This window comes from Garra rufa, chromosome 24, assembly GCF_049309525.1.
Source record: "Garra rufa chromosome 24, GarRuf1.0, whole genome shotgun sequence".
Classification (NCBI taxonomy): Eukaryota; Metazoa; Chordata; class Actinopteri; order Cypriniformes; family Cyprinidae; genus Garra; species Garra rufa.
The window spans coordinates 35,851,813-35,875,142 of record NC_133384.1 but is presented as its reverse complement, the minus strand read 5'-3'; the positions used below and the strand labels follow the sequence as shown (position 1 = coordinate 35,875,142).

The window sequence follows — 23,330 nt, the reverse complement described above, 5'->3', positions numbered from 1 at the left end:
ATAAACTATAAAAATAATTAATTGATTTCACATTTTCATTTAGTTTACCTTGATGTACTAAAATAACTACAGCTAAAATAAAAATAAATCAACTATATAAAAAAATTAAATATAAATCTTAAAATTAAAAAAACTATTTACAAATTCTAATAAATGTGAAAGAGGGTTTTAAAAAAAATCAACGTTAACTGAAATAAAATAGACTGTAAAAATAATTAATTTCTCATTTTCATTTAGTTTACATTGATGTACTAAAATAACTACAACTAAAATAAAAATGAATCACAACTATATAAAAAAGGTCCGTGTAACGGTTTGCAGTTCTTTGTTCAATTTGCGCCATCAAAATTAACCAGATAAAAACTGGCTTCAAACTTTCATTTTTCAAACTTTTTTTTTTTTTCTCTGTTTAATTTTCTGTTCTACAAGTTTATGTTGAAGCATCCGAATAAGATTTTTGATCACATAAAACATGACTCATTATTCTAACTTTGCGCTCGCGGTTGGTCCGTACCATTGCTGCCGGGGGAGGAGAATTAGCCTACAGCCAGAACGCTGACGCTTTATGTATTGGAATGAGGTTCATTGATTTGACCATGCAATAATTTAATGGATACTTCAGAACTAGTGGTGTAGTGTATGGGGTTATTTTTGTGTCTTTATTATTCAAACAAACATACTGTGTTTAAGAGTAAAACTATTTATTTTGTAATTAAAAAATAAAAGTTTGCAAAAAAGTCTTCTTAAATCTCAAAAATAAAGAAATTGATAACAAAATTATTTAAAGTGCATGTAAATTTTTTTACAATCTTTTTTTATTGTACACATTTTTCATTGCGAAAGCACAAATGTTGCTCTCTTTTCTGCTGTCTTTTTTTGCAGGTCTAAAATTTTTGTTTGCAAGTTGAAACGTTTTGCTTGCGAGTAAAGCTGTATCTCAGTGGGCGGTCTCTATCTACCAGGATAAAAAGCCTTTTTCTATTGGTCACTTTCAACTAGTGACCACGCCCACTACATTTCCCCGCCACTGCCGCCGCCAGTCTGACTGACTTCTATCAGCCATGGCGAACAACAATTTTTTTTTTTTTTTACTGAGTAAAATAACTAATTTAACATCTTAAACTCAGTCACAAGTGAATTTATGTAGTCCCTCTTCTCATGCTCACCCATTTAAATACGTAACGTTAGCTAAGCCCGTCTGTAGTTCGGTGATGCCGTTGAATAGATTTGATTATCCATTATAGCTAACGTTAGCTGCCAGAGCCCCCTATAGTAAGCGTCAGGCCAATATTTTTATAGAGTATAACTTAGCTCCAGTGAAGTCGGTGTAGGTAATCGTCTGTTAAAAGTATTATAATTTTAGATTAGATTAGCAAGCACGGTTCTGGCAGATCGGTCCTCACAGATGAAAAAAGAAAAGGGTGTTTTGGAGCGTCTGATGCCCATATGTAGCTATATAAACACCACTGATCCTGACAAACTTCTTCAAAACACGTGAGCATCCATTATAAAACACTCGCTGTATACAACTACATAAATATACTGAACTGTGTTCAAGCAGAAATATGATGTATAGTGAGTAGTGCATATACAGTGCGTTTGCGCATCAGTAATAACCCAGCAAGCAATTTTGCGTTTAAAAGACGTCGTTCAAACACAGCCCCTGACGTCTAGGCTAAAACAAGGCAAAATGTGGGCTGTCAGTGAAAATTTAATAGACGTCTAACCATATCCCAAGAATAGACTAGACATCAGTTAGACCACTATTACGTCTATTAGACATGTATAGGTCTAATAGACAGTGAATATGGGTCTAGGCTAAAACAAGACTGAATTTGGCCTGTCAGTGAAAATTTAATAGACATCTAACCATAGCCCAAGAATAGACTAGACATCAGTTAGACCACTATTGAACGACTACATGTATACGTCTAATAGTCAGTGAATATGGGTTTAGGCTAAAACAAGACTGAATTTGGGCTGTCAGTGAAAATTTAATAGACATCTAACCATAGCCCAAGAATAGACTAGACATCAGTTAGACCACTATTGAACGACTACATGTATACGTCTAATAGTCAGTGAATATGGGTCTAGGCTAAAACAAGACTGAATTTGGGCTGTCAGTGAAAATTGAATAGACGTCTAACCATAGCCCAAGAATAGACGTCTAACCATAGCCCAAGAATAGACTAGACATCAGTTAGACCACTATTGAACGACTACATGTATACGTCTAATAGTCAGTGAATATGGGTCTAGGCTAAAACAAGACTGAATTTGGGCTGTCAGTGAAAATTTAATAGACATCTAACCATAGCCCAAGAATAGACTAGACATCAGTTAGACCACTATTGAACGACTACATGTATACGTCTAATAGTCAGTGAATATGGGTCTAGGCTAAAACAAGACTGAATTTGGGCTGTCAGTGAAAATTTAATAGACATCTAACCATAGCCCAAGAATAGACTAGACATCATTTAGACCACTATTGAACGACTACATGTATACGTCTAATAGACAGTGAATATGGGTCTAGGCTAAAACAAGACTGAATTTGGGCTGTCAGTGAAAATTGAATAGACGTCTAACCATAGCCCAAGAATAGACGTCTAACCATAGCCCAAGAATAGACTAGACATTAGTTAGACCACTATTGAACGACTACATGTATACGTCTAATAGACAGTGAATATGGGTCTAGGCTAAAACAAGACTGAATTTGGGCTGTCAGTGAAAATTGAATAGACGTCTAACCATAGCCCAAGAATAGACGTCTAACCATAGCCCAAGAATAGACTAGACATTAGTTAGACCACTATTGAACGACTACATGTATACGTCTAATAGACAGTGAATATGGGTCTAGGCTAAAACAAGACTGAATTTGGGCTGTCAGTGAAAATTGAATAGACGTCTAACCATAGCCCAAGAATGGACGTCTAACCATAGCCCAAGAATGGACGTCTAACCATAGCCCAAGAATAGACGTCTAACCATAGCCCAAGAATAGACGTCTAACCATAGCCCAAGAATAGACTAGACATTAGTTAGACCACTATTGAACGACTACATGTATACGTCTAATAGACAGTGAATATGGGTCTAGGCTAAAACAAGACTGAATTTGGGCTGTCAGTGAAAATTGAGTAGACGTCTAACCATAGCCCAAGAATGGACGTCTAACCATAGCCCAAGAATAGACGTCTAACCATAGCCCAAGAATAGACGTCTAACCATAGCCCAAGAATAGACGTCTAACCATAGCCCAAGAATAGACGTCTAACCATAGCCCAAGAATAGACGTCTAACCATAGCCCAAGAATAGACGTCTAACCATAGTCCAAGAATAGACGTCTAACCATAGCCCAAGAATAGACGTCTAACCATAGCCCAAGAATAGACGTCTAACCATAGTCCAAGAATAGACGTCTAACCATAGCCCAAGAATAGACTAGACATCAGTTAGACCACTATTGAACGACTACATGTATACGTCTAATAGTCAGTGAATATGGGTCTAGGCTAAAACAAGACTGAATTTGGGCTGTCAGTGAAAATTTAATAGACATCTAACCATAGCCCAAGAATAGACTAGACATCAGTTAGACCACTATTGAACGACTACATGTATACGTCTAATAGTCAGTGAATATGGGTCTAGGCTAAAACAAGACTGAATTTGGGCTGTCAGTGAAAATTTAATAGACATCTAACCATAGCCCAAGAATAGACTAGACATCATTTAGACCACTATTGAACGACTACATGTATACGTCTAATAGACAGTGAATATGGGTCTAGGCTAAAACAAGACTGAATTTGGGCTGTCAGTGAAAATTGAATAGACGTCTAACCATAGCCCAAGAATAGACGTCTAACCATAGCCCAAGAATAGACTAGACATTAGTTAGACCACTATTGAACGACTACATGTATACGTCTAATAGACAGTGAATATGGGTCTAGGCTAAAACAAGACTGAATTTGGGCTGTCAGTGAAAATTTAATAGACGTCTAACCATAGCCCAAGAATAGACGTCTAACCATAGCCCAAGAATAGACTAGACATTAGTTAGACCACTATTGAACGACTACATGTATACGTCTAATAGACAGTGAATATGGGGTCTAGGCTAAAACAAGACTGAATTTGGGCTGTCAGTGAAAATTGAATAGACGTCTAACCATAGCCCAAGAATAGACGTCTAACCATAGCCCAAGAATAGACGTCTAACCATAGCCCAAGAATAGACGTCTAACCATAGCCCAAGAATAGACGTCTAACCATAGTCCAAGAATAGACGTCTAACCATAGCCCAAGAATAGACGTCTAACCATAGCCCAAGAATAGACGTCTAACCATAGTCCAAGAATAGACGTCTAACCATAGCCCAAGAATAGACGTCTAACCATAGCCCAAGAATAGACGTCTAACCATAGCCCAAGAATAGACGTCTAACCATAGTCCAAGAATAGACGTCTAACCATAGTCCAAGAATAGACGTCTAACCATAGCCCAAGAATAGACGTCTAACCATAGCCCAAGAATAGACGTCTAACCATAGCCCAAGAATAGACGTCTAACCATAGCCCAAGAATAGACGTCTAACCATAGCCCAAGAATAGACTAGACATTAGTTAGACCACTATTGAACGACTACATGTATACGTCTAATAGACAGTGAATATGGGTCTAGGCTAAAACAAGACTGAATTTGGGCTGTCAGTGAAAATTTAATAGACGTCTAACCATAGCCCAAGAATAGATGTCTAACCATAGCCCAAGAATAGACTAGACATTAGTTAGACCACTATTGAACGACTACATGTATACGTCTAATAGACAGTGAATATGGGTCTAGGCTAAAACAAGACTGAATTTGGGCTGTCAGTGAAAATTGAATAGACGTCTAACCATAGCCCAAGAATAGACGTCTAACCATAGCCCAAGAATAGACGTCTAACCATAGCCCAAGAATAGACGTCTAACCATAGCCCAAGAATGGACGTCTAACCATAGCCCAAGAATAGACGTCTAACCATAGCCCAAGAATAGACGTCTAACCATAGCCCAAGAATAGACGTCTAACCTTAGCCCAAGAATAGACGTCTAACCATAGCCCAAGAATAGACTAGACATTAGTTAGACCACTATTGAACGACTACATGTATACGTCTAATAGACAGTGAATATGGGTCTAGGCTAAAACAAGACTGAATTTGGGCTGTCAGTGAAAATTGAATAGACGTCTAACCATAGCCCAAGAATAGACGTCTAACCATAGCCCAAGAATAGACGTCTAACCATAGCCCAAGAATAGACGTCTAACCATAGCCCAAGAATAGACGTCTAACCATAGCCCAAGAATAGACGTCTAACCATAGTCCAAGAATAGACGTCTAACCATAGCCCAAGAATAGACGTCTAACCATAGCCCAAGAATAGACGTCTAACCATAGTCCAAGAATAGACGCCTAACCATAGCCCAAGAATAGACGTCTAACCATAGCCCAAGAATAGACTAGACATCAGTTAGACCACTATTGAACGACTACATGTATACGTCTAATAGACAGTGAATATGGGTCTAGGCTAAAACAAGACTGAATTTGGGCTGTCAGTGAAAATTGAATAGACGTCTAACCATAGCCCAAGAATAGACGTCTAACCATAGCCCAAGAATAGACGTCTAACCATAGCCCAAGAATAGACGTCTAACCATAGCCCAAGAATAGACGTCTAACCATAGCCCAAGAATAGACGTCTAACCATAGCCCAAGAATAGACGTCTAACCATAGCCCAAGAATAGACGTCTAACCATAGCCCAAGAATAGACGTCTAACCATAGTCCAAGAATAGACGTCTAACCATAGCCCAAGAATAGACGTCTAACCATAGCCCAAGAATAGACGTCTAACCATAGCCCAAGAATAGACGTCTAACCATAGCCCAAGACTAGACGTCTAACCATAGCCCAAGAATAGACGTCTAACCATAGCCCAAGAATAGACGTCTAACCATAGCCCAAGAATAGACTAGACATTAGTTAGACCACTATTGAACGACTACATGTATACGTCTAATAGACAGTGAATATGGGTCTAGGCTAAAACAAGACTGAATTTGGGCTGTCAGTGAAAATTTAATAGACGTCTAACCATAGCCCAAGAATAGACGTCTAACCATAGCCCAAGAATAGACTAGACATTAGTTAGACCACTATTGAACGACTACATGTATACGTCTAATAGACAGTGAATATGGGTCTAGGCTAAAACAAGACTGAATTTGGGCTGTCAGTGAAAATTGAATAGACGTCTAACCATAGCCCAAGAATAGACGTCTAACCATAGCCCAAGAATAGACGTCTAACCATAGCCCAAGAATAGACTAGACATTAGTTAGACCACTATTGAACGACTACATGTATACGTCTAATAGACAGTGAATATGGGTCTAGGCTAAAACAAGACTGAATTTGGGCTGTCAGTGAAAATTGAATAGACGTCTAACCATAGCCCAAGAATAGACGTCTAACCATAGCCCAAGAATAGACGTCTAACCATAGCCCAAGAATAGACGTCTAACCATAGCCCAAGAATAGACTAGACATTAGTTAGACCACTATTGAACGACTACATGTATACGTCTAATAGACAGTGAATATGGGTCTAGGCTAAAACAAGACTGAATTTGGGCTGTCAGTGAAAATTGAATAGACGTCTAACCATAGCCCAAGAATAGACGTCTAACCATAGCCCAAGAATAGATGTCTAACCATAGCCCAAGAATAGACGTCTAACCATAGCCCAAGAATAGACTAGACATTAGTTAGACCACTATTGAACAACTACATGTATACGTCTAATAGACAGTGAATATGGGTCTAGGCTAAAACAAGACTGAATTTGGGCTGTCACTGAAAATTTAATAGACGTCTAACCATAGCCCAAGAATAGACGTCTAACCATAGCCCAAGAATAGACGTCTAACCATAGCCCAAGAATAGACGTCTAACCATAGCCCAAGAATAGACGTCTAACCATAGCCCAAGAATAGACGTCTAACCATAGCCCAAGAATAGACTAGACATTAGTTAGACCACTATTAAACGACTACATGTATACGTCTAATAGACAGTGAATATGGGTCTAGGCTAAAACAAGACTGAATTTGGGCTGTCACTGAAAATTTAATAGACGTCTAACCATAGCCCAAGAATAGACGTCTAACCATAGCCCAAGAATAGACGTCTAACCATAGCCCAAGAATAGACTAGACATCAGTTAGACCACTATTGAACGACTACATGTATACGTCTAATAGACAGTGAATATGGGTCTAGGCTAAAACAAGACTGAATTTGGGTTGTCAGTGAAAATTGAATAGACGTCTAACCATAGCCCAAGAATAGACGTCTAACCATAGCCCAAGAATAGACGTCTAACCATAGCCCAAGAATAGACGTCTAACCATAGCCCAAGAATAGACGTCTAACCATAGCCCAAGAATAGACGTCTAACCATAGCCCAAGAATAGACGTCTAACCATAGCCCAAGAATAGACGTCTAACCATAGCCCAAGAATAGACGTCTAACCATAGCCCAAGAATAGACGTCTAACCATAGCCCAAGAATAGACGTCTAACCATAGCCCAAGAATAGACTAGACATTAGTTAGACCACTATTGAACGACTACATGTATACGTCTAATAGACAGTGAATATGGGTCTAGGCTAAAACAAGACTGAATTTGGGCTGTCAGTGAAAATTGTATAGACGTCTAACCATAGCCCAAGAATAGACGTCTAACCATAGCCCAAGAATAGACGTCTAACCATAGCCCAAGAATAGACGTCTAACCTTAGCCCAAGAATAGACGTCTAACCATAGCCCAAGAATAGACTAGACATTAGTTAGACCACTATTGAACGACTACATGTATACGTCTAATAGACAGTGAATATGGGTCTAGGCTAAAACAAGACTGAATTTGGGCTGTCACTGAAAATTTAATAGACGTCTAACCATAGCCCAAGAATAGACGTCTAACCATAGCCCAAGAATAGACGTCTAACCATAGCCCAAGAATAGACTAGACATCAGTTAGACCACTATTGAACGACTACATGTATACGTCTAATAGACAGTGAATATGGGTCTAGGCTAAAACAAGACTGAATTTGGGTTGTCAGTGAAAATTGAATAGACGTCTAACCATAGCCCAAGAATAGACGTCTAACCATAGCCCAAGAATAGACGTCTAACCATAGCCCAAGAATAGACGTCTAACCATAGCCCAAGAATAGACGTCTAACCATAGCCCAAGAATAGACGTCTAACCATAGCCCAAGAATAGACTAGACATTAGTTAGACCACTATTGAACGACTACATGTATACGTCTAATAGACAGTGAATATGGGTCTAGGCTAAAACAAGACTGAATTTGGGCTGTCAGTGAAAATTGAATAGACGTCTAACCATAGCCCAAGAATGGACGTCTAACCATAGCCCAAGAATAGACGTCTAACCATAGCCCAAGAATAGACGTCTAACCATAGCCCAAGAATAGACGTCTAACCATAGCCCAAGAATAGACGTCTAACCTTAGCCCAAGAATAGACGTCTAACCATAGCCCAAGAATAGACTAGACATTAGTTAGACCACTATTGAACGACTACATGTATACGTCTAATAGACAGTGAATATGGGTCTAGGCTAAAACAAGACTGAATTTGGGCTGTCAGTGAAAATTGAATAGACGTCTAACCATAGCCCAAGAATAGACGTCTAACCATAGCCCAAGAATAGACGTCTAACCATAGCCCAAGAATAGACGTCTAACCATAGCCCAAGAATAGACGTCTAACCATAGTCCAAGAATAGACGTCTAACCATAGCCCAAGAATAGACGTCTAACCATAGCCCAAGAATAGACGTCTAACCATAGTCCAAGAATAGACGCCTAACCATAGCCCAAGAATAGACGTCTAACCATAGCCCAAGAATAGACTAGACATCAGTTAGACCACTATTGAACGACTACATGTATACGTCTAATAGACAGTGAATATGGGTCTAGGCTAAAACAAGACTGAATTTGGGCTGTCAGTGAAAATTTAATAGACGTCTAACCATAGCCCAAGAATAGACTAGACATTAGTTAGACCACTATTGAACGACTACATGTATACGTCTAATAGACAGTGAATATGGGTCTAGGCTAAAACAAGACTGAATTTGGGCTGTCAGTGAAAATTGAATAGACGTCTAGCCATAGCCCAAGAATAGACATCTAACCATAGCCCAAGAATAGACGTCTAACCATAGCCCAAGAATAGACTAGACATTAGTTAGACCACTATTGAACGACTACATGTATACGTCTAATAGACAGTGAATATGGGTCTAGGCTAAAACAAGACTGAATTTGGGCTGTCAGTGAAAATTGAATAGACGTCTAACCATAGCCCAAGAATAGACGTCTAACCATAGCCCAAGAATAGACGTCTAACCATAGCCCAAGAATAGACTAGACATTAGTTAGACCACTATTGAACGACTACATGTATACGTCTAATAGACAGTGAATATGGGTCTAGGCTAAAACAAGACTGAATTTGGGCTGTCAGTGAAAATTGAATAGACGTCTAACCATAGCCCAAGAATAGACGTCTAACCATAGCCCAAGAATAGACTAGACATTAGTTAGACCACTATTGAACGACTACATGTATACGTCTAATAGACAGTGAATATGGGTCTAGGCTAAAACAAGACTGAATTTGGGCTGTCAGTGAAAATTGAATAGACGTCTAGCCATAGCCCAAGAATAGACATCTAACCATAGCCCAAGAATAGACGTCTAACCATAGCCCAAGAATAGACTAGACATTAGTTAGACCACTATTGAACGACTACATGTATACGTCTAATAGACAGTGAATATGGGTCTAGGCTAAAACAAGACTGAATTTGGGCTGTCAGTGAAAATTGAATAGACGTCTAACCATAGCCCAAGAATAGACGTCTAACCATAGCCCAAGAATAGACGTCTAACCATAGCCCAAGAATAGACTAGACATTAGTTAGACCACTATTGAACGACTACATGTATACGTCTAATAGACAGTGAATATGGGTCTAGGCTAAAACAAGACTGAATTTGGGCTGTCAGTGAAAATTGAATAGACGTCTAACCATAGCCCAAGAATAGACGTCTAACCATAGCCCAAGAATAGACTAGACATTAGTTAGACCACTATTGAACGACTACATGTATACGTCTAATAGACAGTGAATATGGGTCTAGGCTAAAACAAGACTGAATTTGGGCTGTCACTGAAAATTTAATAGACGTCTAACCATAGCCCAAGAATAGACGTCTAACCATAGCCCAAGAATAGACGTCTAACCATAGCCCAAGAATAGACGTCTAACCATAGCCCAAGAATAGACTAGACATCAGTTAGACCACTATTGAACGACTACATGTATACGTCTAATAGACAGTGAATATGGGTCTAGGCTAAAACAAGACTGAATTTGGGCTGTCAGTGAAAATTGAATAGACGTCTAACCATAGCCCAAGAATAGACGTCTAACCATAGCCCAAGAATAGACGTCTAACCATAGCCCAAGAATAGACGTCTAACCATAGCCCAAGAATAGACTAGACATTAGTTAGACCACTATTGAACGACTACATGTATACGTCTAATAGACAGTGAATATGGGTCTAGGCTAAAACAAGACTGAATTTGGGCTGTCACTGAAAATTTAATAGACGTCTAACCATAGCCCAAGAATAGACGTCTAACCATAGCCCAAGAATAGACGTCTAACCATAGCCCAAGAATAGACGTCTAACCATAGCCCAAGAATAGACTAGACATCAGTTAGACCACTATTGAACGACTACATGTATACGTCTAATAGACAGTGAATATGGGTCTAGGCTAAAACAAGACTGAATTTGGGCTGTCAGTGAAAATTGAATAGACGTCTAACCATAGCCCAAGAATAGACGTCTAACCATAGCCCAAGAATAGACGTCTAACCATAGCCCAAGAATAGACGTCTAACCATAGCCCAAGAATAGACGTCTAACCATAGCCCAAGAATAGACGTCTAACCATAGCCCAAGAATAGACGTCTAACCATAGCCCAAGAATAGACTAGACATTAGTTAGACCACTATTAAACGACTACATGTATACGTCTAATAGACTGTGAATATGGGTCTAGGCTAAAACAAGACTGAATTTGGGCTGTCACTGAAAATTTAATAGACGTCTAAAGAAAGCCCAAAGAATAGACTAGACATCAGTTAGACCACTATTGAACGACTACATGTATACATCTAATAGACAGTGAATATGGGTCTAGGCTAAAACAAGACTGAATTTGGGCTGTCACTGAAAATTGAATAGACGTCTAACCATAGCCCAAGAATAGACGTCTAACCATAGCCCAAGAATAGACGTCTAACCATAGCCCAAGAATAGACTAGACATCAGTTAGACCACTATTGAACGACTACATGTATACGTCTAATAGTCAGTGAATATGGGTTTAGGCTAAAACAAGACTGAATTTGTGCTGTCAGTGAAAATTTAATAGACGTCTAAAGAAAGCCCAAAGATAGACTAGACATCAGTTAGACCACTATTGAACGACTACATGTATACGTCTAATAGTCAGTGAATATGGGTCTAGGCTAAAACACGCCCCTTTACGCCGATTGGTCAACCAAATCTGGCCGGTGACGCCATCCATTGTTCGTTCAACAAAATAAAAGGCCATTATTTAAAAAAAGCATTATTTATTTATTTTCATTCTTTTTTAATTGCAGTCTTTAAAACAACGAACATATAAGGGCAATAACATCAATTGCATCAAAATATTATAAACTAAGACACTAGTTATAAAATAGATAATATAATAGAAAAATAGAATAATAAAATAGAAAAAGCAATAAGAAAATCACATGTGCATATACGTACAAATAGTTACAAATTATATAAAAAAAAAAACATTTAAGGCTTTAAAACAATTTACAGCTTGTGTTGCCTTATTTATAGTTTCTTTTAACGAATGCAGGTTGCTATACATGTTTTATTAAAATAAGTAAAAATACGATTTTTTTTTCAACAAAATGATGGCTTTCTTCTGTTCTACCTAACTCGTTTCACAGAAATGTTTTGCTTTATGGTTTTTAATCTGAGTATCTGCGGTACCCAGACAGCATAAGAACAGATCAATGTTCAGTCAAGTGTAAATGCACAGCAGTCATAACTTTTCTTTTAGACATTATGCTCAGTTTTGGACAAGCGATGGTAAGCGCAAATACTGTAATGCAAATCGACTGAAGGTACGGAGGGTGGAGAATTATATTTTTTTACTGTATATAGAACAACAGTAAATTATGAGCAAGGAAAAAAAAGAAGAAGAAAAAAACTGTGACGGCTGCACAGAGGCCGACGGCCGTCCTGCTGCAGCGGCCGTTCTGGTATTCTCCCGAACGTCCAGACAGCCAGTCCGCCACTGTTTTCATTAAGTTTACATTGATGTGCTAAAATGACTACAAGTAAAATAAAAAAGACTAAAAAATAAATGTAAAAAAAAAGTATTACAAATATTAATACATTTAAAAGAGGGTTTAACAAGCAAATTGTATTAATAAATTTATTCAGCAAAAATAAAACCATAAAATGTTACTTGAAATAAAATAAACATTAATGAATATAAATATAATGTAAAAACGAGTTGATCGAAAGTGAAAGTAAAGACTTTTATAATTACAAAACAGTTTTTTAGTGTTCAGTAGATCATAAATCTAAAAATTAAAAAAAATTAAAAATATTAATAAATATGAAAGAGGCTTTAAAAAAAAACATGTTTTTCACAGCTGTGTGCTCCTAAAAATAGGCATTTTTTTCAATAATAGACAGTTTTCTCTATTTGGTTTTAAGTGAATGGACTTTTACAGATTTCTTGACCATTTTCTTGAGGTTCACACCTGCTAAATAAATAAATAACACTATAAATCTCGGCTCATAGTAACGATTTTTTTAACGCTCAGGTCTCTTTGCATCGGGTGAGAAGCAGCCGTGGGCGGAGCCAGAGAACACAAGCGAGGACAAATGTGGGATATTAGGAGAAGACGAGCTGGCCAATGAAACGGAAGAGCTGTACCGCTCAACGGGAGGCGGCTACGGAGCGACCATCCAATCAGGTGACCCCAATGGGGCGGGGACTGGAGGGGGCGGAGCTGGAGGAAGCTGGGCCTCAGACTGGGACAGAACAGAGGAATATGTCCAACCTGTGGGAACCAATAGCTACTTATACGGAGGAGAGGGAAAGGAGCGAATGGTTTTGAGGCTCAGAGATCAACAGTAAAGCTGGATGGGAATGGGAGGGTGGAAAACAAAGACTGGCTTTTCCTCCCGCCGTACAAAAACGGACTGAGACAGAGGAAGTCTGAAGTGGTTTTAACCCAAACTAGAAAAAAATAACACAATTACCGTATGTCAGAGTGTGTATGCGTTTGTTTTGAGTGTGTGTGGACGTTCGGAGCCTGACAAGTCAAATGTTTGGACATACAAAACGTCATTTTAGTCGTTGTGTCCAAACTTTTGACTCCCTTGTTGTGTATTTTAGCTATTAAACTAGGGATGCACCGAAATGAAAATTCTTGGCCAAAGCCGAAGCTGAACAAAATTACACACTGGGCTGAAGGTTGATTACCGAACATGTTTTTTTGTGTTTTCCCCCATTAATTTTTTCACCATTGTATTGTATAATTAAATAGCCAATATTTGCTTTTTATAGTTTTGTCTTGCTTTTCAAAGATTTTCAATTACAAAACAACAATTTAAAAATATTTATGTAACACTGAACATTTTTAACATTCTAATAGACATTATAGCCTACCAACAAAGCACAATTTAACTTAAAATTAATAAGTTAGTAAAATAATACTCTTTGGCCATTTTTAAGACCCCCTTCTTGAATCAGGCATGTGTTTTTAATGGACAAATAAATGCAGCCTTGCTGAGCAAAGGAGAGTGTTATAATAAATGTATTAATAGAGCTGTTGTAATGATTATCATTATTTTTGTCTTTTTTATTTTTATTTTACAGAACAACAGTAAAATTACAATGCTAACATTTATTAACGTTGACTTTTATTTTGGCGGAAACCTGCAAGACCTCAGTACTACTTTTTGCAGACAGCAGCAGATTCATGAATGATTTTAATCATGCTAATTTTCCTCATGCTTTTGACTTTGAACCCTGGCTAATATTATTATTAGCTTTATTAGACAACATAACATTCTGTCGTTTATTTACTAATGGTTTAAGGCCATTTGGTGATTTCTGTCATCATACAGTAACCAGCAACAACCAGCCCTTTGTCTTCTCATGGAAGACATGCAATGTGATACTAAACAGTCTCTCGCTGTCGGTGCTTGTAATGATTTTTGCATCCTTCTCAGACAGTTTTAAATGCTTCCACACTGCTGACATGTTTGCTGCATTAGTGTACGCCTCTATTTGGTCATATCTTGTCATTGTTCGGTGTATTTTATACGTCCTTTTTGCTTATTCAGCTGAACACCGAAAGAGCTTTCTTGCTATTGACGGCTGAATAATTTTGGTTGCCGAACATTTGGTGCATCCCTAAATTAAACTGATCATCAAGGGTTTAACAGTATTACTGTTATGAAATACAATTGCCATTCTGCATAAATTGTGACAGAATTGTAAAAGGTGAAATCCTTGTTTGCAGAACAACTAAAGTATAGTTCCAATTAAAAAACAAAACCAGATTTAGGGAATTGATCTCATGTGCCAATACTGTGAGGTGTGTAGTATTGGTCCCTTTTCAATGATAATCTCGTAGATAAATAATATACATTAACAGACTAGCGCGGTCTCATTTGGATGAGCTTATAATAGCATTGACATTAGTTTTTGATAGCTAATTCTCTTTAACCATTCATTTTTTGCATCTTTTATTTATATTTTTTAAGTATTTAATCCATAACCACGTAGTAGAGTTGTAACAATTTGTATTGAAGTTGAAACATTTCTTTATTCACTTATTTCTAATTTGTCTGTTTGAAACGTCATGTTCAGCCTTTATTTTTTTTTGTTCCAAGTCCGATAAAAATGATGCCAAGCGCTGACCGTTTGCGTGAAGGGCTTCCACTCAACATAAACAACATTCACCATTTAGCTGTTTAATCTCACATATAGATAAGAACAGAACCATAAAACGGTAGATAATGTGGTCATGATTAAAAAGAAATAACACAGTTTAGCTCAAATTAAAGTCAGATGTTATTCAGCACTTACTTTCTCTTCAGCATGGCACGTGACATTTTCAATATACTCTCATGTACTCACACATCAGCATCTTAAAGAGGTAGTTCACACAAAAATGAAGGTTTGTCATCATTTGCTCACCCTCACATCATCCAAAATCTATAACTTTATTTTTTCTGTAAGAATCTGTTGCACTTTGAATAAAATGGTGAATCTCATGACAAAACTCTTTTTCTTAACTCGTAATTTCACAAAATAATTTTAAATTTAATTTTGCATGAAGAAAATCAATAAGTTTTTTTCTATTTTTTTTTTTTATATTTTCTATTAATATTTTTAATTGGATTTTAAATTGTATTTCAATATATTAATATATATTACATTTTTTTCTAAAGAAATCACTTGCATCAGTATTTTTTTTTTTTTTTGTCATTTATGCAATAAAAATCATCCTGTCGTTTTTTTTTTTTACATTAAAGTCATGAGAACAAGTAAATGATGACAGAATTACATTAAGTACTATTTCTTTAATATCAATCAAGAAGCAGATCCCATAGAAATGAAGTGATATTTCTGTGGTTATCTCTGAATAATTAAGATAAGATTCACTAATGACGAAATCCCGTCTCTCTGTAGAAGAACGTGTTTGCAACACATCACTGCGTTTGTGTCTTTTTCTTTCTTGGGGTTTGTTTCCTACGTATTTGTTCTGTTGTGAAATGTGAATGTAAAAAAAAAAAAAAAAACTTCTGATAAAGCGACTTAAATGATTAAACTTCATCATTGTGATTAATTCTATCATTGCTGCAGTGTGTAAACAGACCAAAACACTCTTTTCAACCTACTAAAATGGTTTATACAATATGAATTAATTTCTACCTATGCATTTATTTGTAGATAATTAAAATGAATGCATTTTGGTACACATATATATATACACTAGCTATTCTTGGAGTTCTTAAGCCACGTTTGGGATGAACCTATATAATTTCTACTCTATTATTGTGATGATAATGCATTGTAGTGTATTTAGGATGTCTGTGATGCATAAATGAATATCAGACTAAAAGTGCTGACATTAGCAAGCAGATAGTCAAGCAAAAGCCTTAAATCCAGAATTTATATACTTTAATTTGAACACCCAAATCAGGAAAGCAAATCAATCCTGCAGTGACCTCTTGTGGTGAACCTCGACACAACTAGGTTTGATGATAACACCAATATGCCATTTAGTAGAGAAAGACTAAATTACTACCCTGGAAATCCAGAGGTCTCGCGAGAGCACAATTTGAAAAAATGGGGTTTGTTTCCTACGTATTTGTTCTCTTGTAAAATGTGAATGTATAAAAAAACTTGTGATAAAGCGACTTAAATGATTAAACTTCATCATTGTGATTAATTCTATCATTGCTGCAGTGTGCAAACAGACCAAAACAGATCAAAATACTGTTTTTAACCTACTAAAACTATATGTATATGATTGCATTTCTACCTATGCATTTATTTGTAGATAAATAAAATGAATGCATTTTAGTACACATATTTACAATAGCAATTCTTGGAGTTCTTAAGCCACATTTGAGATTAATCTATATCTTTTCTAATAAATTACTGTGATGATAATGTAGTTAGGATCTGTGTCTGTGATGCATAAATGATTGTCAGACTAAAAGTGCTGACATCTGCAAGCAGATAGTCAAGCAAAAGCATTAAATCCAGGGAAACCACACTATGATTTAATTTACACAGTAGTTTAAACACGCATATAAATCTTGCAGTGACCTCTTGTGGTGAACCTCGACACAACTGGGTTTGATGATAACACCAGTATACCATTTAGTGGAGAAAGACTAAATTACAGCTGTAATGAACAAAAGTTTATTACTGCATATTGCATTCAGTTATACAGCTGTGCTCTATTTGATATACATTCTCAATTGCAAAAGCTCAAAATGCATTGCTTTTTATAGTCAGGACAAGTTCTTAAAGCGCTTTATAAAAACAACATGCAAAATGATGTCACATAAAAAAACACTTAATGCTGCTGGTTATTATTACTGTATTAAAGGTTACACTGATAACATCAAATAATGATTAATGTGAAAAGAAGCATCACCATTGGGATATGTGAAAAAGTGTTTAAAATGTTTATGATTTCTTTACAGATTTGTAGAAATGTAGCATTCCGTCAATTGCTTACCAATGGATTCTCTGCAGTGAATGGGTGCCGTCAGAATGAGAGTCTAAACAGCTGATAAATACATCAAAATAGTTCACAAGTAATCCACACCACTCCAGTCCCCACTCCATTCTATCAGTTAACATCTCGGGAAGCCAAAAGCTGCATGTTTGCAAGAGTCATATCCATCATTAAGATGTTTTGGACTCTCATTCTTATGGCTTTTTCACTGGAGGAAGCGTTATTATGGATTATGGGCTCGTATTTTTGGTACAAACACATAGCTTTTGGTTTCTTAAAATGGTAACTGATGGACTTGATTGGTGTGGATTAATTGTGGATCATTGTGATGTTTTTGGGTTTTCATTCTGACGGCACCCATTCACTGCAGAGGATCGATTGGTGAGCAAATGATGGAATGCAACATTTCTCCAAATCTGTGAAGAAATCATGTAGAACATTTTAAAAAGAACTTTTTTTCTTCACATATTTCAATGGTTAAGCTACTTTTTCACATTAATCATTATTTGATATTATCAGTGTAACCTTTAATACACTAATAATTGTAACAACCCACTTTAGACTACAGTTAAGTTTATAGAAAGGCGGCGACATTGCCAGTAATGACTAAAGCAGCTATTATTGGTTGACAATACTGTGGTGCTTTTTTCCAGATTCCGTCAATCTTTCTCTTTGCTTGTCTGTTTTATCTCCTGTTAATTGGCCTTGAGTTCTTCATATGCTCCAAACTCCACTGGTTGTTCTAAAAGACAGAGATTTTTCATAAAAATAAATGAGAAGTGCTTGCACAATCATGAACTGAGAACTGAAAGTGACAGTGTATGTATTTATACATCAGAACAGCCAACCTTTGTAGCTGTAGACGTTGCTGAAACGGGAGAAACCTTCCCCGCAGTCCACCCGGCAGCTGTACTGTCCTTCTTCCTCTACAGTAATAAACTGTTCATTTCCAGATAGTCTTCTACTTTCATATGGGTCGTTAAGGAGTGCGTGGTACCAGAGGTAGGATGTGCAGTTGGCAGGACAGAGAGGGCAGGAACACTGTAGACTCTTATGAGACTCTGAAATGACTGTAGCAGCAGGAGGCCCCACTGTAAAACAGAAACATGACTCGCAAAACCATACTGATTATTTCAGATGAACGAAGTATTCATATACAACGGTATTTACAAAGTACCAGCATTCCCTACTGAATTGTGACTGGCCCAAATTAGGCATTAAACAAAATATTAAACTTTTCCCCCTTCAGTGAAACCAATAAACCAAGAAAGCCTGTTGTGGTGAAAGGCAAATGTGACGAGAATTTCATTATTTATTATTCACATTCAGATGTTTTCATGAATGTGTATGTGTAAGTACACATAATATGGCTGTTGATGTTGTTAATTCAGTAGCTGATTTGAAACTCGACTAGTGACACGTGGTGCTGACAATGCTAAGATCATGGGTTAAATAACTAGTGGATGCACATCTTAAAGAGACAGTTCACCCAAAAATGAAATTTGATGTTTATCTGCTTAACCCCAGGGAAACCAAGATGTAAGTGACTTCTTCAGTAGAATGCAAACGAAGATTTTTAACTCAAGCCGTTGCAGTCTGTCAGACATATAATGTCAGTCAATGTGACCCACAGCTTTGAGAGTCAAAAAAACATGCACAGACAAAACCAAATTAAACCCTGCTGCTCATGACGATACTTTGAGGTCTTAAACCACCTAACAATCAGTCTGTGCAAGAAACCGAACCGTATTTATATCATTTGTTACCTCTGATACACTGGCGCGTGACACTTCAACATGCTCTGGCATAGAAGATGTATGCGTGGAAGTGATCTGTCGTGCATATCCGTCACTTATTGCTTACACAGAAATAACGTGGCTACGATGGATACTCAAATTGGTAATTACTTGTGCTTATCAAGATTGTTGCAACCGATTAAAAACTAACAGATTATGTTTGCATGCACAAACTCATCCGGGAGTGTCGATTTTTCACCGACTCCCAACGTTTGAGCCTGACCGACTGAACTTATGGTTGCTCTTCATCATGCGCTGGCTGTTGTGAACATGGTCAGGACAGCTGGACATTGGTGAATCAGAGGTAAAAAAAATATGTAAATACAAATTTGTTTGACTCACAAAGCAGTGGGTCCCATTGACCGCCATTATATGACTGACAGACCTCAACAGTTTGAGTTAAAAATCTTTGTGTTTTACTGAAGAAACAAAATCACCTACACCTTGGATACCCTGGGGGTAAGCAAATAAACATCATTTTTATTTTTGGGTGAACTATCTCTTTAATTAGACAAGTCACTTTGGTTTATGAGCATCTACCACATGCATAAATGTAACCATTCTGACAGATTCAGCCATTAATTAATTATTTATTAGACAAATCTAAGCAAATAACTTGAGTTCATTGATTCTGACTGATTTATTAAAAGAATTGACTTATGCTGGCTGCAGTATACTGTATTTGCGTGCAGTCAGTGAAAACATTAAAAGAGAAAGTGATGAGATGATGATTTTTAAATTTAGTTTTAGTTTACTTGAATTTGCTTTAAATGTCAAATATTATTGTTATTATTATTATTATCTCTCCTGTTACACATAGTACTGCATGATATTCTTACATATGTTGAAGAACACCATGGAACCATGTCCAAAAATATACTGTTAGTACATGCAGTATTAGAGGTGTTGTCATGTTTACCTATAACTTTTAACTCCTGTGATTCAGAATATCCTTCCTGTTGTTCAGCTTCTGCTCTGATGTTGCTGAACCTGTAGGTGGCGTGGCATCTGTACTCGCCGTTATCATCTTGTGTGGCGTTGGTGATGGTGTATGTGCCTTTAGGTGAACTGTAGATTGCTGTTGTATCCTTATAAAAGACCACCTTTTCCAGTTCCGGTCCACCCCAGACTTCACACCTGAGGGTCACAGGCTCCCCCTGCAGTGCAGGACCGGCCGGAGGAACCAACATCACCATGAGCTCTGAGAAACAGACACCAAACACAGGTCAGACTGCACATGCTACTGAAAGAAACCGCCATCTAAACTTTAAGCAGATTTGAAGTATTTTAGAATTGACACTTTATTCTTGTAGGAAAATGAAACCAAAATATTGATGTCATATAATGCAGGAAAGTTACAGAAAATTAGTCAAAAAGAGTTTTCTGGGAAAGACAGTAGTCTCCATAGTGAATCGTAAAGTGAACTGCAAATTCAAGAAGACTCCATAAAACTAAAGTCAGTGTGATCCATTTTTGTTTTGGACCCCATTGACTTTTATTGCATGAACACAAACAGTTAAAACAGTTTTCAAAATAATTCTTTGTCATTCACAGAAAGAAGTCATACAGGTTTGGAACAACATGAATTTGTATTTCTGGGTGAGCTATACCATTAACTATGAACAGGTGCTTTGAAATACAACGGGAAGTGGAGTAAGGAGTCACCTGTCATTTTCAGCGTCACTGCATTGCTTCGAAGTGTTTCACCTTTTTTGCACCAGAAAGTGGCTCTTTCTGCCTCCTTTAACTCAGCAAATATAACGCCTCTCGTTGCTTTCTCATCAACCTGGGCCTCTATAGGGAAGCTGCTCACTCCCCTCAACACAAAACAAGTCCAGTCCTTCAGATCATTGTCCACCTGCAGCACCAGGTTTCTTCCTTCTCCTTTGGTCATCACAGCACCTCCTATAGATGGAGAGAGCTGAGCGTGAGGCTCCAGCTCTGAGAGAGAGAGAGATCATCAGAAACCGCTGAGGAACAGACAATCACGAACGTTTAGGATGGTGTTCATACCCAGTACAGTGAGTGGGTACGGCTCACTCATCGATCCACCCTGCTCACATTGATACTCCCCGTTGTTTTCTGGTGTCACTGCGGTAAGAAGCATTGAATAATTCTGATTTGATTGTTCTGCTCTGTTAATCAACCATTTTGTTGGTTTATTCCCTCCTTTATGGTTACAGATCAGAGTGACGTCATCTCCAACATACACCTGTGGGAACTTCGGCAGGAGAGTCACTGAGGAAAAAGAAAACGGACATATGAAAAAGCATCGTCTCTAACAGCAGGTTGTCTGACTAGATTATTATTATGAAATATGATTGATTTGCAGTAACTGAACAAAGTAATTTAGTGCTGTCTACTCTGTGCTTCCTGGAATGAATGTTTTATAGTTTCACTTTTTGTTTGTTTATTCATTCATGGATGCATAAATGTTTTTCATGATTATGCTAGAAACATCTGGATATTTGTTGTGTGATATTGTCTTTGTGATAGTAGATCTACACATCTTTTAAATGACTAAAGATCTGCACTTGAATTTACTCAGCACCTCGTGTTGTGGTCTATGGGTAAGTGTGTGTCATAAAAAACGTTCATGTATTTACCTAGTGGTTTCTGTCCCTTGTTCCCCTGTATGAGAGCCAACAACACTGTGACATATAAAAAGATCTGGATTTGATTTCTGGATAAGAATTTACAGCTTTAGTTCATGCAAAGACAGGAAATGGTCAGTTTGTTGGCAAAGTCCCAAGTTTCTCATATGATGATCAGTTTCTTGGCTTAAACCACAAACAAAAAAAAATCTGCTGTATGTCTGTCTGAGACCACATTGAAAACCTGGGAAATTTTCCACATTTTGACCATAGAAATAAACATAGTTTTAGATTCTGAACAGTGTAATTCTACCTTATTAAATGTAATAAATTAGTGTGATTGGACATGTGGCAGTGTGTTTTTACCTGACAGTGCCAGCAGAGATCTCATGTCTATCAGCCGATCTGAACCACGCTGTCGTCAGAAAGAGAAAATCTTTTTTTACAGTTGATAAAGAAACCATTTTCATAAGTTTACCTTTCTATTGACATTGTCTTTCTCTGAAATTTTTTGGCATAAAAATTTTAAACCTAAGTCACATTTAAAAGGTCTTAATGTTATGCATTTGACAAAATATCAAACCAAGGAAATGTTGCATGCAAAACATGTGTTGTTAACTTTTACTGTAACTTCTCACAAGTCATATATTGTCGAATATTGACATATATTAGCCTAATTACATGTTTTAAAAGGGTTTTGCTTCATACTGGTCTCCGATGCTTCAACAGTAGGTAATTTTAATATAGTTATTTGTGTCATAAAAACATGCAAAATCAAAACAGGACAGCTAAATCAAAACATACCTTTATTATGAGTAATCAATCACAAAAAAATCCAATCTGTCTCACTTGGTTAAAAAAGCATCCAGTGAAAAACTCTTTGTCCACCAAAGTGTTAAATCCAAGAAATATTGGTATTCTCCAGTTCACAAAAGGTTTATCCTGCGAGCTCTGTCCTCTATCGCCGTTTTCAAAGAAATAATGCAATCTTGTGACCCTTTATGTTATAATCTGGGACAAACATCCTGTGGATTCAACTGAATAAACAATCTGACTGCCAATAACTACCTTAAAAACTTCCTGTTTCCGATCAGACAGCTTTTTCATTGCGGAAGTGTTATTATGGATTATGGACGTGTATATTTTGTACAAACACACAACTTTTGGCTTTTAAACATTATTGTGATGTTTTTATCAGCTGTTTGGACTCTCATTCTGACGGCACCCATTCACTGCAGATGATCCATTGGTGAGCAAGTGATGGAATGCTGCATTTCTCCAAATCTGTAAAGAAATCATGAAGAACATTTTTTTCTTTTAAAGCATCTTCACATATCCCAACGGTGATGCTTTTTCACATTGATCGTTATTTGACGTTATCTTTATTACAGTAATA

The 23,330-nt window shown here is 37.1% G+C and overlaps 2 protein-coding genes across 2 annotated transcripts in view; one reads left to right on the top strand and one right to left on the bottom strand.

Moving 5' to 3' along the window:
- slc17a7b (solute carrier family 17 member 7b) overlaps positions 1–16,725 on the top strand; it is a 32,384-nt gene extending 15,659 nt beyond the window's left edge. Inside the window, exon 11 of the mRNA XM_073830632.1 lies at positions 13,096–16,725. Within this exon, the coding sequence (XP_073686733.1) occupies positions 13,096–13,412 (317 nt within the window). The 3' untranslated portion in view covers positions 13,413–16,725. The remainder of the gene's footprint in view (positions 1–13,095) is intronic.
- Positions 16,726–18,239: 1,514 nt separating this feature from the next.
- On the bottom strand, positions 18,240–22,325 carry LOC141300329 (high affinity immunoglobulin gamma Fc receptor I-like). The gene is made up of 7 exons (XM_073830631.1): positions 22,301–22,325; positions 21,947–21,991; positions 21,354–21,578; positions 21,006–21,281; positions 20,260–20,541; positions 18,393–18,635; positions 18,240–18,286 (listed from the first exon to the last, which is right to left on the bottom strand). Exons 1-7 carry the CDS (start codon positions 22,323–22,325, stop codon positions 18,240–18,242), a joined length of 1,143 nt encoding a protein of 380 aa, XP_073686732.1.
- Between the last annotated feature and the right edge of the window lie 1,005 nt (positions 22,326–23,330).